The sequence below is a fragment of the Siphateles boraxobius genome, unplaced genomic scaffold (assembly GCF_051911475.1).
Source record: "Siphateles boraxobius isolate OS27281-9 unplaced genomic scaffold, OSU_SipBor_1 8, whole genome shotgun sequence".
Lineage (NCBI taxonomy): Eukaryota > Metazoa > Chordata > Actinopteri > Cypriniformes > Leuciscidae > Siphateles > Siphateles boraxobius.
The window spans coordinates 11,216,774-11,234,336 of NW_027509208.1; the positions used below are offsets into that span (position 1 = coordinate 11,216,774).

The following is a 17,563-nucleotide window of genomic DNA, read 5'->3' on the forward strand; positions in this document are numbered from 1 at the left end:
GCACATCAGAATATTCTTTGGTTTTACGCATTGTGTGGTGGATGATTTAGCGAATTTGACCTTTTTATTCCCTCATATCAATAGTCCTGTAATGCCGGAAGCCATGGCTGGACAAATGTACCCTGGTGTGCTAAAAATTGTAAATATGAATGCATATACTTTTTTCACTTATTTCACTCATAATAATTAGGGGGTACAATTACCTAACCCACGTTCATTTGTTTTACTTGTTGAAAGGTTGGTTAGTTTTTTTGTTTTGTTTTTTTGTAATGAAAGATCAAAAGGATAAACAATAGGCTACAGATTTATTGCGGTCCTTTTCTGCTGCCATTGTTCTCCTTGGATTTGCTTCTCAGTTCCATGCAATTTTAAGATTTTCTTGGTTAATTTCTTGTTTTATTGGCAACCTTTGTCATGCTGATTCAGAGCACAGTTGGTTTTAAATAAATCTTGTTTATTTTAATTCAGGACTCCATAGTTTAGGTGTTATTTAATCTGTACTTAATCTGTATGTCAGAAAGCCATTTTTAAACCACGATTAACTATTCTAGATTAAAGCATACTTATTCATGGTTTAATTTAAACCCTGTCCGGGAAACCGCCCCAATACATATTACAAAGAGCATGCTTATTCTTATGAGGTGAATTCATTAGTAGGGCCAACCAGATTTAACACTACTTGAGAACATCTACAACAGCATACCTACATTCCTTATTACCTAAAATCCCTCATGCACAAACACCACAACTATTAGTGCTAAAACATCGCTGCCATTTGACACACACTATGGCTCATAATTTGCCAACAGCAGTGTCTTGTCGCCCCCTGCTGGTTAGTTAGTTTTAAGGTCCATTCAAGATGATTTCAGCTGCTTTCTGTCGTATCATTTACAAAGAAGAAAATATTTTGTTTATTTTTTATTAGAAAAAAAATACATAGAGTGATGAGCAGTGTCCTGTTGATCCTGCAACAGAAAAACGAATATATTTACCTTTAGCCTTGATTACACATAGTTATCCTCATATGAACAACGCCAGAGTGGTAGGTGTGGTTCAGCGTACAGGTGTTGACTGTGGATCTTTTGTGTTTAGATATAGGGGTGTGTTTGGACGTGTGTGTGTGTGTGTCAGTCTGTTTTTATTTAATTTAAAAAAAAAATTACCTCAACTCTGAGTGGGTGCATTAGGCGTTGTTGAAGCTTGTACTTCTTGTTGCTTGCACTTTTCACACATATGGATGCAGTGTCTGTATAAAGGACACCATGAACAGACATTACTAAAATTGATTTCAGTTCCCAGCGTGCAAAGCGTTACTGACAACACGTTAATGACATGTATAACCCACACATTTTGATACTTACTTATGTAAAGGTCTATGGCCACCTGGTCCAAATCCAGAAGGACCAAAGCCTTTTGTGAACTCTGGTCCCAGTTTATTATTGAACTTCTCTTTGCAGGCCCCAGCATAGGACGCTTTGCCTACTGCATAACCCACAATACCCGCCACTGCAGAGGAAAGTAGATTGGTGAGTTTGTATTCCAGCTGTATATTGTCATTGTATCGATGATACAAAGCATGCATAATAATATGAGGTGGGAAATTACATTATTACTCAAAAGGGACTTACAAAGCAGTTTAGGGAAATACCCAAATCGCTTGGACTGTTTCCAGATACCTATAAAAGTATTAAATTACAAACTGGATTATCTGCTTTCAATTAATCAAAATTAAAAAAGAAAAAAAAAATCAGTGATTTAAAGACTTTTTAGGGGCTGTTCATACAGAATGCATTTTTCAATTCCACTGCATTGCTTTTCCATTCTTGTTCTGTGTAAACATGAGCTAGATGGAAATGTTGCGGTAATCTCTGCTGCTGAACCCAAGTTAAAAGTTGTTCCGCTACCCTGCATCTGTCGTTTTAAACACAAAAATGAACTAAGTGTTTCATTCATAAGTGCATGACTGACAGACTGTTGTAACCAGTTTTTTTTAGTACCGTTGCCCCTTAACTCTATGTCTAAAACCCAACAGCTTTGTGTAATGAATGCTTTTTCACATTATGTAGACTGAATCTTACCACTGTATATGAGGCCACCAGTCACAGCCACGCTACCGGTAGAGAGCGGAAGAGCTGTGGAGACATTAACAGGTCAGAGGTTAAAAAGCTACACATTATGATTCCAAATTCAACATCTAAATACCAAATGGTTCCAACACCCATTTTTGGAAATGATTCCCGCTCTCTAAAGGGGATGGTTGGATAAAAAGGTGCTGATATAATATCTCATATCTTTAATTTTGACCTTCTAATGAATATTTGGTTACATTGGAGAACTGGGTCACAGATCACTGTCAGCCTCAAACAACTGGCAGACTAAATTTGAGGCTTATGTTTCCCCCAACACAAACAGTGCTAGGGTTAAACCAAATTCAAAACAAAAGCACTAGATAATAAATGCACTATTTTACTCCATTGGCTCTTTTTTTGGACAAACATTCTTGAAAATACATGTACACACACGTCAAATCCCTTTTTACCAGAGCAAACAACCTGTGAAGATCATTCAGAGGTGAACCTCTCCTATATTTTTTGACTTATTTTTTTTAAGTAAGCTACCCATCACCAAAGACATTATACAAATTGTGTAACTGAACTGAACAAAAAACATCATATCAGGTCATATTTTTTTTTGAATATTTATGCGTTTCAAAGAAAAAAGAAAGTAATACAAGTTTGAAGCAACATGAATGTTAATGATGATGGCATTTTCATTGTTGGTGAACTATCACTTTAAGGGATAGTATAAATGAGTACTTATTTCTTTACCTCGATACCAGAAGCTCTCGTACTGACATTCCTTCCATATCGCCTTCATATCTTCCCTGGGAAAGCGTCGATCTGTTATGGGGCATTGGAATTGCTGTAACAGCAAAAAGGTCAGAAAAAAGTAGTCCCTAATATTCCTCTCATTTCAATGAACTTAAGCATACTAACATGCATTACTCCTGGTTAAATGACACAGGAACTTAAATGTATAAAGTTGGCTCAACAAAACATTGTTTGAAATAACTTTGTTTCATTCTTATTGTACAGACCTAAAGTAATTCTGTGTAAAATGTATTTAAGACAATAAAAATAAAAATAAAAAAATTCAGATTTTATTCATTATTACATGTAACGTATAGAATAAACAAACAAAATGCTTTAGAATAATTATTACTCACTCACTGAATCTGCTAAACTCACTCCATATCAGCCCATATCCTAAGCAAGCACCACTCTTCAGCACAATGGTAACCACAAAATAATAATAAAAAACATTACAGAAACTTGTCCAACGTAACTAATTATTAAACACCAACATGTGTTTCCCTTTATTGAAAAACACATTAAAAAACAGCATGCTAGGAATTACAGATCCACTGTCCAGTTAGTTGTCATCAAAAATGATTAATGTATAGTCCCAAAACAATTTATTTTTCTTCAGGAAGTCACAACCATTTATCAAGCTATTTCCCAAAGTTAAACAATCATCACATGGTTCTTTCAAGCCAGCTGGCTGCTTTCAAAGGATATTCTGTAGGCGACATTTGAGCACTTTTTTAAATGCATCTAAAATCTACAAAACCCAATTTACATCATGTCTTTCTGTGTAAACATGGTGACACCATACAGAAGATGCAGGCCTTGTATCAGAAAGTGCAGTGAAACACCTGGTTACTATCAGTCCACCTGCTATCAACCACATGAACATTGATCTGAACTAACATTCAGATGCTGTATGCATTTAACACTGACACAAAGAACACTGCTCTCCACCAAGACCCACATTAATGCTAAATATCTTATTTTTTTAATGTTAAAAGACACAACATGAATATTTAGCTGCAGTTTTTTTAAAAGATAAACAAACATCTCAACCCTCTCCTACCTTCCACCCAGACTGGCCGGGTTTTGTATCCACCGGTCCTTCTGCTTCTGTACTCTGATGTCCTTCTGTGCTCATGTCTTTTTCAGCCATGTCTTCCTCACTTTTCTCTTAGTCTGTTCTGCTTCTTCTGTTTCTACTACGTCTTTCTGCTGTTCTTCTTTCGACCTGCTCATTGAGCTCCTCCTCTCCATTCCTTAACTTTGTACATGCACCTCCCTTTGGGGGCAGTGCTGTGTTGTCCTGTACAGAGGGCTGCTTTCAACCCAAATGCAATGTCATGGTTTCCCTGCAAATTACACATGAACACTGTGCTATTTGAATTTAATCACTGAATTTAGTGTTTTTAGTTCAAACTGTGCATTTGAAATATGAATAAAAATATATGAACCTAATGATTTGATACTTTACCCAATTCTGCATGTTTTTTGTAGTTTTTTGTCACATTATATCATGCTTAAAAGACCTTAGAGTGCTGGTGTTTTACCAATAATATCCCCTTTCAAAGTTATTTGAGTTTTTTGAAGTGTGCCGATTTCCTGTTTTGACACATTACCTACTCGTGTCAGCAACCTCACCTCTGTCCAACATTCACTGCCTACTCTGATAAATCTTTATCGCACAATTTCACCCTAGATAGACGCACCCTTGGATACATTCACACCGCTACAATTCACTCTGTCTCTGTCATTTTCATAAATTTGTAAGAATAAGGGTTATACATACTTGCACTGCTCAAAAATTATCTTTTAAACTTTAGCATTCGAAGACCTGACCAATCCAAGAAAGACATTTTGAAGACACTTGTTATTTTCAGCAGAAAGAAAAGGTCATAAATCAGTAGGAAGAAGAAGAGAAGAGAGGCAACATAAATAGACTGCCAGAGAAATAAGGGTGCATCAACTCAGATTTTTAATAGCTTTCATGCATTGGCAAGGAATTATGTATAAGGCTATTTTATACCTAGATGCTGTACTAAGAGGTGGACAAAGTACACAACTTCCTTACTTGAGTGAAAGTACAGATACTGGTCAAATACTACTCCGTTACAAGTAAAAGTTGTAAAGACCGACTTTTACTTTAGTAAAAGTACAGAAGTACTTGTTTTTAAAAGTACTGAAGTATCAGAAGTAAAAAGTAAATGTCAATGCATTATTTTATTATTGTTGCAGTGTTGTATGTAATACTTACAGTACCTTATGCCTCTGAATCTATGCCTGCCAACCCTCATATCAATATCAAATTTATTTCTAGAACACAGTTCCAGTAGTGGGATTTAATGTTAGATTGAATAAGTGCACTCAATAACGTCCACAATGGTTTCGGACACCCAAGTGGCTGTTCCCTCAAATAGTGCCCTATTAAAAGTTTTTTGGCTTTTAGTATGAATATGTTAGCCAATATGTGCTCCAAAACAATGACAAAATTCGCATTTAGAAGACCAAACCCAACATTGAAAATGAAAATCAGGTTGATGTAAGAATCTAACTTTAGACTGACGTTAATCTTTAAAGTCCCCATGAATTCAAAATTGACCATACTTACTTTGTTTGCCTAAATTGATCGTTTTGTGGTGAACAATTCATCCATGCAAGTCAATCCACACAAAAAAATTTTTTGGCTTCGTAATCTTTAATCAAAATCTGAAATTTCCCCTCCCCTCTGCATTGGAGGACCTTCCCTGATGACGTAGGTTTGACGGTTTGGGTGTCTGCTTAACATCCGTAACCACGCCCCTCCAACTGACAGTACACAGGCTGCCTGTGTGTTTGAATGAAACACCTACTTTTCTAGATCCAATCAGGTGCTAGTTGGAAAAAAAGCCACGCACACTATTTTGCCTCATTTAGTATTCCGTTTCTCTCGGAAATACGTCACAACACTGGAGAAAAGTCGTTTGCAACTTCCGGTTCACGGGGACTTTAACGTTGGACAGACTATTGTATTGTGGTTGAAAATGAAAATCAGGTTGACGTTAGAAACCAACATCAGTTTCCAGAAAAAATAAGTACAGATACAAAGTAAAGTACAAATACTCAAGTACAGCCCTCAAATAAATGTACTTTGTTACTGTCCACCTCTGGCTGTACTTGAATCTACAGGGCAAAGAAAAAGATATTCAGAGGACTTCAAAAAAAGAGACACATATTATTGTCTATTAAAACAATGCCAATTTCAATAGAAACAAATATTCAAAGTCACTGTTTTCATGCGTTGATATGGTCGATGAGTGGTTATTTTCACAGGTGCTTTATAATGAATCCATCTTTGTCCATCTCTGAACACACAACAAAACAAACACTAAGTATCACACCATCGTAACCCCACTTGACAAATGTTAAATATAGGTTAACAGTGTTTTAAAAAAAAAAAATGTACTGAAAAGAAAGTCCTTGGACGTCACATCAACAAATTAGATTTTCCTCATTGTAGTCCTCCCCAATACATTTTTTATGCGTATTGTGGTGAAACAAGAGTCTAATCTGTTTCTACAACATGAATGTGCTACCGGCTACTGAAAACACAAATTTCAGAGGCGGGTACTAAAAAAGTAACAATCAACACACATTAAATAAACTTCTAATCAAACACAGGCAGCTCTGATTACCCAAAACAAAAAGCGACTGATCTGTAAACAAGATCTCATTACATAGTAGAAAGAGTAGGCTACTGTATACTGGATCTGTTTTAACCATAAACATGTATTTATGGCTACATATTTAAAGCTAGAATTCAGCTTCAGCAAAAATTTCAGCAAAAAGTTGCATTCCGTAACTTTTTTGGGTTAAAAATTATCCAAAGTAGATAATTTGATGTTTTATCAATGATGTAATGATGTTTTTAATTCCAGTGTTACTGGTGGATTTCCGCTGGAAATTTGAGCATGTCTTTCCGTCATCACGTCAGAGCTGTAGAAATCAAGAATGTGTGTCGGCTAGTAGGCTGTAGGCTATTGCGTGTAAGGATGTTGGAGGTGGAGATTTATAGCCTTTTCTCACAGCACTTGATATAATTAAACTTATCAATTTGATGGCGGATCCAGAAAGGTTCAAACGACAATCACCATTGACAACTGGAGATTCACCCGTTGTAAGATGGAAAAGACTTCGTTCGGACTTCGGAGTGGCTGGCTACAGAAAAAAGTAGGCTACTGTATGATTTTTTCCCCCTTAGTTGGTCACAAAAGTGAATGTTGCTTACTTGTTCAGATGACATTATTCTTATGGGCCATACTTCCAAAAAGTTGAATCTGTGATTCTGAATGACATTATCTACACCTGCGCGGTCACTGGCATTCTCCTCAAAACATTGGATTCATTCGCACTGTACCGTGATGAGGCACAACCCACGTAAAGTTGATAATTCTGCGAATAACTGCAATTGCAGATTTCGAACAGAGATGGTGACAAAGAGGTAAAACTATGGACTTAAGGTCACATGCCTAATCAAAACAGAGTTATATTAAACAAAAAATATTATATAAAATATAAATAAAACTATAAACATATTTAATATTAAACCAACTATATAACAACTTTTTATTTATTTTATAGCTTTTTTCCATATCCTACCCATAGAAAAAGGCGATCTGAAGTTACAAAGTTACATGAACATGCTGCCGGTGTTACTATATTCGGTTCTAAGAGGGTGGACTTAAAGCTTTTGATTGCAGTAGGCTACCCTTAATATAATTTTTTTAATCAATTGGATAAAACATTGTTTGGCCCAGGAGAATTCTATATGATTTTATATCCCCAATATGTTCTTTGTAAAGTGTGGTGGATTAAAATTTATGCTAGTGTGATTTCAAATTTTGTGATCCCATTAAATTTTCTAAAAAGCATAAACATATCATAATATGTTTGCAGATATTTAGGAAACATGCTAAGTTCACATACTCGTTTCTCTGAAAAACCATGCCACAGCCAGAATGGAAGCATATTAAAACATGGATAAATCAACTCATAAACTAGTGTGCAAGTCTCCTCAGCTTTCATTGGCTACGTTTACATGCACAACTTTAATTTTAATCGGACTGAATTCATTCCGATTGATGAATCCGAATGTAGTATTTACATGAACGCTAAACATGTGATCGGGTTGATGTGCGCGTTTATATGTCACAAGCTTCAAAATGGAACAGATTTTTTGACATGTGCACACAGCATGAAAATACATACAAAAGAGTTTCCTGCTGTTTGCGCATAACAACCATTCTCCTATATTGGTTCATTATTTGTTTTAAACAACAGACTTAACATCCATTTCTGGTCATAATTTGGAGACAGTGAACATATGAACCGTTGTGCCATACTGCTAACATTTAACACGCCGATAAAAATGCCACTCCCTGCGCCCAAAACCATGAGAATTGTTGTCCGTGCATGAGAATCCGAAACAAGGACTGGTGGGATGTTGTCCTGCTTCACTTCACATACGCTGAGTGAAAGGAGAATTTTAGAATGACGGGACACTCATTCATTCATTCCACGCATCATAGGCCTCATTACACAACGACATTGCACATGCGCGGTCCATATTCAGTTTCGGTTTTCAATCCGATCAAGTGTTTAGATGTTCTCTCTTTCGGATTAGAAAAGGAATAAACCACCCCTTTCAATCCGATCGAAATTTAATTCGGATCGGGCTCAGTTGGATTGATTAAGGTCTTTACATGAAGGCTTTTCAGTCCGATTGAGTCCTTCAAAACGGGTTATTTGGTTGCATGTGAACGTAGCCAGTGTCAATTTCGCTCGCTCCTTTTGAGTGTCCTCAAGTCTGGCAACCTGCTTGAGCATGGAGTCTGAGGAGGAGGGGGCGGGGTCAACACTCTCCAATATTTAGAATTTAAACTGCAGTACCCATTTCAACCCCTAGCTGTCAATATTAGATACTGCAACTTTAGTCACCTTTATTTATATAGCGCTTTTTACAAAAAAAATTGTTTCAAAGCAGCGTTACAGAGATAACAGGAAAGTTAAGTTGTAATAGAATTGTTGATTTCAAAATTAAATGTTAAATGTCCGACAGTGGCAAGGAACCAAAACTCCACCAGGTGACAGAATGGAGAAAAAAACCTTGGGAGAACCAAGGCTCAGTCAGGGGGCCAGTTCTCCTCTGGCCAACAAACGAACAGTGTATGATTATGATTTAGGCGGCATAATAGGTCACAAGTCTAATTGGATCAGAACTTTCACAATATTTATCCAGTACATCTGGTTAGGGGTCGAAGTCATCACGCCGGTATGGAGATGAGTTTGTTGAGGTGTCCATGAGGCCTTCACAGTGTTGATGAGGCTGGCACTTCAGGGATGTGTTGTCGTTGTGTCCAGGCGCTGGTCCTTCATCAGATCTGGATATGGCCTGGATCCGGCGGTTTGCGGTAAACCTCGGGATAAACAGAGAGACTAATATTAGCGTAGACGCCATCCTTCTTATGATGTACAAAGTACATCAGGATTTATGGGAAGTGTTCCTGGTTCCGGCTGATCTAAACTATGCAGCCTAACATTGAATTATAGCAATGTATAATGTGTTATGTGTATGCTAAGCCAAAGAGATGTGTTTTTAGTCCACATTTGAACTGACAGACTGTGTCTGCTTCCCGGATAATATTAGGAAGATTAATCCAAAGTTTTGGTGCCAAGTAGGAAAAGGATCTACCGCCAGCAGTTGATTTTGATATTCTAGGTATTATCAACTGGACAGAATTTTGAGATCGCAATAGACGTGAAGGACTATAATGCGTTAAGAGCTCGCTCAAGTACTGCGGAGCTAAACCATTTAGTGCTTTGTAAGCAGGAGCGTAATTTGTGGGGGGGATGGGGGGGATATAACCCCGCCAATATTTAAATCTATGCATTACAACCCCCCCATTATTTATACCATGATCACAATATCAGGAGGCATACCCAAACTTCAACCCCCCCAATGTTCAAACCAAATCTACGCCCTTGTTTGTAAGTAATCAGCAATATTTTAAAATGTATACGATGTTTAATAGGGAGCCAATGCAGTGTTGACAGAACCAGGCTAATATGGTCATAGTTACTGGTTCTGGTAAGAACTCTAGCGGCTGCATTTTGACCATCTGTAGTTTGTTTATTAAGCGTGCAGGGCAACCACCCAGTAGAGCATTACAATAATCTAGCCTTGAGGTCACGAACGCATGCACTAATTGTTCTGCATTTGCAATGAGAGCATATGACGTAATTTAGATATATTTTTAAGATGGAAAAATGCGCATTTTACAGATACTAGACACGTGACTTTCAAATGAGAGATTGGTATCAAAGAGCACACCCAGGTTCCTAACCGTCGACGAGGACTTGACAGAGCAGCCATCAAGTGTTAAACAGTATTCTAGGTTATTGCGTGTAGAAGTTTTTTGTCCAATAATTAGAATCTCTGTTTTTTCCGAATTTAGTAGTAGGAAATTACTAGTCATCCAATTTTTTATATCAGCTATGCATTCCGTTAATTTTGTGAATTGGTAAGTTTCGTTAGGTTTTGAGGAAATATAGAGCTGAGTATCATCAGCATAACAGTGAAAACTAATTCCATGTTTCCTAATGATATCTCCTAACGGTAGCATGTACAGAGTGAACAGCAGCGGTCCTAGTACTGAGCCTTTTGGTACGCCATACTGAACTTTTGACCGATAAGACATCTCTTCATTTACTGCTACAAACTGATAACAGTCAGATAAGTATGATTTAAACCATGCTAGTGCAATTCCATTAATGCGATACATAGTTTTCTAGTCTATTCAATAGAATGTTGTGGTCAATGGTGTCAAATGCAGCACTAAGATCAAGTAACACTAATAGAGAGATACAACCACGATCAGATGATAAGAGCAAATCATTTGTGAATTTAATGAGAGCAGTCTCAGTACTATGGTACGGTCTAAATCCGGACTGAAAATAGCATTTCCTTCAAGAAAGGAACACAGTTGTGAGGAAACTGCCTTTTCTAATATCTTTGACAGAAAAGGCAAATTCGAGATCGGCCTGTAATTGACTAATTCTGTAGGATCAAGTTGCGTTTTTTTAACAAGCGGTTTAATCATAGCCAGCTTAAAGGGTTTTGGTACGTATCCTAGAGACAAAGACGAATTAATGATATTCAGAAGAGGATCTATGACCTCTGGAAGCATCTCTTTCAATAGTTTAGTCGGTATAGGGTCTAACATACAAGTTGTCGATTTAGATGAGTTAACCACTTTGCAAAATTCTTCTTCTCCTATGGCAACAAATGAATCAAATTTTTCCTCAGGGAGACTACAATGCACTCCCTGATGCGATACTGTAGTAGACGGTTGCATAGTTATAATTTTGTCCCTGATATTATCGATCTTATGAGTGAAGAAGTTCATAAAGTCATTACTGCTGTGTTTCTTGGAAACTTCTGGGCTTGAAGCTTTCTTTTTCGTTAGTTTAGCCACTTTTTCAAATAAATACCTAGGATTATGTTTATTTTCTTCTAATAGGGTTGAAAAATAAGCAGATCTAACAGCTTTTAAAGCCTCCCTGTAAGCAATCAAGCTCTCCTTCCATGCAATCCGAAATACCTCTAGTTTTGTTTCCTTCCAGTTGCGCTCCATTTTTCTGGGTGCTCTATTAAGGGCCTGAGTGTGCTCGTTGTACCACGGCGTTGGACTATTTTCTTTAATGTTATTTGAGCGCAGCGCAGCAACTGTGTCTAAAGTGCTGGAAAAGAGAGAGTTAAAAGTTTCTGTTGCAATATCGAGTTCTTCTAAGCTATCTTTAAGCCTGTAGTCCCAGGCTAAAATGCAGGTTTGAGATGTTTTAACGGAAAGCAACTTGCATTGATCTATATTAAAATATGTCAATGCCATTGTTTTGTTTCAAGATGCACATTGCACCAGTAATGTTTTTTTCTAAGGCATGTTTAATAAAAAAAAAAAAAGTTTTTTAATGGGTTTTTAAAGGTTTACATGGGCTTGCCCCTGTCTATATCTCTAGTTTGTTACAGCATCATGTTGCCGCTGGACCACAAAGATCCTCTCAAAGCTTCCTTTTAAATGTTCCAAAACCTTGGTTAAAAACTAAGGGAGATCGTGCCTTTGCAATAGCAGCACCGCGTCTTTGGAATAGTCTCCCTTTACACATTAAATCCTGTGATTCTATTGAGTGTTTTAAATCTAGGTTGAAGACCTATCTCTTCTCTGCTGCTTTTAACTGTTCTTAGATACATGTGGTTTATTTAGTGCTTTGTTTTGTTTTATGGTGTGTTTGTCTATATGTTTTGTAAGGTTGGGTCTGTAAAGCACTTTGGTCAACTCATGTTGTTTTTAAACGTGCTTTAGAAATAAAATTATTGATTGATTGATTGATTGAAATGTCCTAATTGAACTAAAGGCTAATCCTGGCTTAATCCAAGCCTTGGTTGTGAAACCAGGCCATAAGCAGTCACCAGAAGCATGGAAATGAAACATAATTTCTCTCCACACTCATGGATTAACCAACATGTGTCATTAAAGAACAAGACTATATTTAAAAAAGAATGGTACTTATCATCAATTTTCCTTCTCATGGATTGTATCTATATGATTACCATTTGCTTGTGAAAAGCATCTAACCTAAATTGATTAACCTTCTGAAAACACATATCCTTTATAACTCAACGGGTGTGCCAGGGTGTGCCGGTGCCACCCAGAGTGGCAGCTGGCACACCTAAAATATAGATGCAGAAATCTTTTTTAAAGTTTTAATAAAAACGTTTCCTAAACTTGGACTATTGTTGTTTACTTAAAATATTTGTACATTTAACATGTATTTTAATTTTTAAATTATTATCGTTAACAAAATATACGGGTTTCTTGTATACAAACAATACCGGATGCGCGCGCATCAAGGGGGCAAAAAAACTCTATCTGTTATGCCGAGTTCTGTAAAAGAACATTGTAATTAACGTAGATTTCGCATTGTTTGTAATTTCTTGTTGACTCAATAATAAACTGCAATTTCAGAGATGGATCTGTTTGTTTGTGTTTCATATTAATATAACATTATGTAAAACGTCCAACTGTTTACGAATCAAAATCCGGACATACCGTGATGCATGTATGAATTATCATTTTAGACTAAGTTAGTAATTTAATAGCCTCTATAGAGCCCGAATTTGCTTTTAAATAAGTTAACCTTGTTTACGTTACTTTACGAGTTGGCTATCATTCTTTCCAATGTCATACAGGTCCTTCTCAAAAAATTAGCATATTGTGATAAAGTTCATTATTTTCCATAATGTAATGATACAAATTAAACTTTCACATATTTTAGATTCATTGCACACCAACTGAAATATTTCAGGTCTTTTATTGTTTTAATACTGATGATTTTGGCATACAGCTCATGAAAACCCAAAATTCCTATCTCAAAAAATTAGTATATAATGAAAAGGGTCTCTAAACGAGCTATTAACCTAATCATCTGAATCAACTAATTAACTCTAAACACCTGCAAAAGATTCCTGAGGCTGCTTCTCTGTAGCCCAGGTCAGGCGCTTCTGCCGCTGTTTCTGGTTCAAAAGTGGCTTGACCTGGGGAATGCGGCACCTGTAGCCCATTTCCTGCACACGCCTGTGCACGGTGACTCTGGATGTTTCTACTCCAGACTCAGTCCACTGCTTCCGCAGGTCCCCCAAGGTCTGGAATCGGTCCTTCTCCACAATCTTCCTCAGGGTCCGGTCACCTCTTCTCGTTGTGCAGCGTTTTTTGCCACACTTTTTCCTTCCCACAGACTTCCCACTGAGGTGCCTTGATACAGCACTCTGGGAACAGCCTATTTGTTCAGAAATTTCTTTCTGTGTCTTACCCTCTTGCTTGAGGGTGTCAATGATGGCCTTCTGGACAGCAGTCAGGTCGGCAGACTTACCCATGATTGCGGTTTTGAGTAATGAAACAGGCTGGGGGTTTTTAAAACCTAACGGAATCTTTTGCAGGTGTTTAGAGTTAATTAGTTGATTCAGATGATTAGGTTAATAGCTCGTTTAGAGACCCTTTTCATGATATGCTAATTTTTTGAGATAGGAATTTTGGGTTTTCATGAACTGTATGCCAAAACCATCAGTATTAAAACAATAAAAGACCTGAAATATTTCAGTTGGTGTGCAACGAATCTAAAATATATGAAAGTTTAATTTTTATCATTACATTATGGAAAATAATTAACTTTATCACAATATGCAAATTTTTTGAGAAGGACCTGTATTTGTATCTTCAAAAAATATTTAAAACAATCTCATAACATTATTTAATGCAGTTGTAATTTGTCAGTGTAAATTAATTAATTTGATTGTTAACAGCATAGTGTCTTATTATTTCATTTTAATTTATTGATTAAATCTAAGAATTTAAAATGAAAGATGAAGCATCGTTTAAACCGATTTCTGGATTTTTACATGGACAAGAGAATGGCCGATTTACTTGTTCGAAGGACAAGCACATGTAAAGCCTTAATGTTGAGCCCTGAGTTATATTTTATAAACTGTAGGCCTATTATGTTTATGTGGCAAGCCAGTTTTACACATCAGCCCAGTCTATTCTGTAAAGTTAGTGATAAGCCAGGTCCGAGTTTTTTTGCACATTAATTTGACAATAAATGTGGCACACCCAATTTTTCTTATGCACACCCAGAGACGCTTTTCTGGCTACGCTAGTGGGAGGTATTAATATTTTGGATAAGAAATGTTCCCGTTAGAAAGTGTCTCAATCAAGATTCTTGTCAATTGCCTCTTTTGATAAAATATGGTCAGAGAGTAATACATTTTTATTGCCCAACAAGATAAAAGAAGTTCATTTAAAAATATCGCAGAGAGAGATATTATCCTTGCAATTCTTTTCTTAATAAGTTTAAAGAAGAAGTCTCAGTAGAATGTAAAAGGTCTACACTATGCTCTTTTTGCAACCTGGAATAACCTGAAATTAATTCTACGACTATTCTAAAGACGCTTGGAAGAAGATATCTATATATGATAATTTTTCATATATTTTGCCAATTTATTGGAATAGACTCTTCTTGTTATACTGGTTCTCCTATAACTGAGAACACATTAAAAGTTACAAAAGCCTAAATAAAGCTATAGGCCTAGGTAATGTAATGTCTATTAAGCCATCTTTTTTTTTTTTTTTTTTTGGTAAAGATTTTAAAATATTCTATGACTCATTAAATGCAATTTCAAGAAATAAGAAATTTATAAAAACCATCCCTTATTCTGAAAAACTTTCTTTTCAGAATGTAATAGGCCACTTTACCTTGTGTGGAACAGGACAAATATATAGGCTATATAGCTAAAGATAAAAAAAAATATTTTGAAAAAGTATGTGAAAAATTTGTTAAATGTATCCCCCATGTCTGTTTCTTTAAATGTATTTTGTTTTAAAAAAAAATGTTTATGCATAGACGTCACTCAGCCGCCGGAAGTCGGAACTTCAGCAAGACCCAGTAGCAAAATCCTACAACATTATAGGGGAAACTGCGAAAACGGGAATAAAGCAAATTATCTTAAAATAGAGACCGGTGGACTCGACAGTCATCCTCACAACTCACCAAAGAACCGGTCCATGGACACTGACATGTGGCAAGGAATGGGGTTTACACGAATTCAACGCCGGGTAAACATAAAACATCAATCGCACTTCGCACAGCTCTTTCCCAGTTTAAAAAAAAATATGTGTATGACACGGAATAAACGCACCAGACCATCTTATAGGCTACATTTTATTTGGCCAAAGATGCATCTCTGGAGGTTTATTTCAAGCAATGTTGTCAACACTCTGCAATACTGTCACTCAATGAAAGGCAGACTACAAAACGAGCTATTCAAATAAAATGTAAAGCCTCTCTCTCTCACACACACACACACACACACACACACACAAAGATAAACACAAAGAGAAAAATAAATTGTATTATCATGGACATTATCTCGTGCTCTGCTGTATCGTTACGTTACCATTTATCTGAATGCCTGTATAATTATAAAGGCAAACTGTGGAACTAAAAATTTAAGGAACTGAATATTGTAACACCGGACACACGATTCTCAGAGACGGGTAGGGTATTGTGACCATAGATATACTTAATAAAGGCCTTTAGTATATCTATGATTGAGAAAACCAACAGTGAAATTAAGTCGTCGAACACAGCGACTGATATGTTGACCATCACATCACAGTGGGAAATGTAAACTTTTTGGTGTAGCGGCACAACTACACTCACAAACCTAACTCACCTCACCTGAGTTCAGTCTCTAAACATAATTAAAAGGAAATAAATACTAAGATAATTTGGTTTTAATTTACTAACACAGTAATAGCATACTATTCAAATTGATATATTCCGCACGACCGTTAATAATGATATGGTCGGTTTCACAATTTATAAGGTTATAGACAATTTATTATGTCTTTCTTTTACAGTTCAAGAGAGCCCCACGATTTGCAGGGCATCAAAAATTATTGAATACTCATTGTGTTCCCCCCCACGGAAATCTTTAGTAAAAGGCGAAAGATTTATGCGATATGAGGTGAAACATGAGTGTATGAAGTGAATGTCTGTCAGGGTCCAGTATGAGAGGAAAGGCGACATTAACATCAGTGACGGTAAGTAGGCTAGCCTACACTGTGACTATAACAAAGTAACACCAACCAAATGAGTACATTACAATAAACAAATAAATCTACTAGAATTTGTATTTAAGATGTACAGATGTACATAAAACCCTGATACTAATATTAAGTTGAGCGTGCAATGCATCATGGGAGCTGCTGAGTTAGTCACGTGACTTTCTTTATAAAGTCTCTCTTTACATATTTTTTTTATTTTTCAGCTGTCTTCCCGTTTTGTTTTCGCAAGATCGGAACTAAAAAGACAAAACACACGATCCTTGATATTTTATAAACTGAATAATAAACTGAAGCTTACAACACAACGATAAATTATCCCACTCATTTCTTTGCAAATAAACAAAATAAACCGTGCTTAAACATTTTCATTTGCATAGAGATGTAATGACGACAAACTGATAAAATGAATATATTCCGCTCCCTGCTTGTTTATCCACGTGATATTTCACAAATAATGTGTTCCTGCCATATACTGTGGTTCCTGCCAGTAATATCGTATCCTAGCCTATCTGGCGACACCTACTGGTCATTTGATGTCTTACTAAACTGCATTGAATAACATAACACAACGGAACAAAAATGAAAAACTAGCTAAATATAATCAAAATGCAAGATACAGTCGTCTTTTGCACAACAGCAGTATAGCCAGTAAATATGATTTCCATGATACATTGCCGCTGTCAAAAAGGCATATCATGAAGAGAGTCAACACTAGTCTACTAATTCAATGCTTTCTGTATTTTTTGCTGTATTAAAGCAATTCGCTTATCAAACTGCTTACCACTATGCTCTAATAACATTGCCTTCACTGTGTTTGACCCACCATATAAAACAAAAAGAAAGAGAAGGTATTAAGTGAATGAAAAATACAAGCAATTAACAATGTGTTGTTAGAAATCTTCTAACCACACCATATATATTAGATAGCCTATTCAATAAAACTAAATTACCTGCCTGCACCATACATCCTCACAGCGTTCT

At 36.4% G+C, this 17,563-nt stretch overlaps 2 protein-coding genes and 1 non-coding gene across 3 annotated transcripts in view; 1 reads left to right on the forward strand and 2 right to left on the reverse strand.

Moving 5' to 3' along the window:
• Positions 1 to 433: 433 nt before the first annotated feature.
• On the reverse strand, positions 434 to 4,143 carry ociad2 (OCIA domain containing 2). The gene is made up of 7 exons (XM_077220552.1): positions 3,934 to 4,143; positions 2,829 to 2,922; positions 2,079 to 2,132; positions 1,629 to 1,676; positions 1,362 to 1,506; positions 1,164 to 1,246; positions 434 to 965 (listed from the first exon to the last, which is right to left on the reverse strand). The coding sequence occupies exons 1-6, from the start codon at positions 4,021 to 4,023 to the stop codon at positions 1,165 to 1,167; spliced, it is 513 nt and encodes a 170-aa protein (XP_077076667.1). The 5' UTR covers positions 4,024 to 4,143; the 3' UTR covers positions 434 to 965; position 1,164.
• Positions 4,144 to 6,810: 2,667 nt separating this feature from the next.
• dcun1d4 (DCN1, defective in cullin neddylation 1, domain containing 4 (S. cerevisiae)) overlaps positions 6,811 to 17,563 on the forward strand; it is a 38,097-nt gene continuing 27,344 nt past the window's right edge. Inside the window, exon 1 of the mRNA XM_077220586.1 lies at positions 6,811 to 7,073. The gene's annotated coding sequence lies outside the window, so the exon portion shown is untranslated. The remainder of the gene's footprint in view (positions 7,074 to 17,563) is intronic.
• Positions 16,384 to 16,497, reverse strand: LOC143730263 (U5 spliceosomal RNA). The gene has a single exon (XR_013200476.1). It is a non-coding gene; the product is annotated as a U5 spliceosomal RNA (small nuclear RNA).

What these genes read in the sequence shown, in the direction of transcription:
- ociad2 (XM_077220552.1), bottom strand. Translation starts at nt 4,023, where the DNA reads ATGGCTGAAAAAGACATGAGCACAGAAGGACATCAGAGTACAGAAGCA. An exon ending in CCGGCCAGTCTGGGTGGAAG is followed by an intron (nt 2,923 to 3,933) that starts GTAGGAGAGGGT and finishes TTGCTGTTACAG; the next exon opens with CAATTCCAATGCCCCATAAC. An exon ending in GTATTTCCCTAAACTGCTTT is followed by an intron (nt 1,507 to 1,628) that starts GTAAGTCCCTTT and finishes TTTCCTCTGCAG; the next exon opens with TGGCGGGTATTGTGGGTTAT.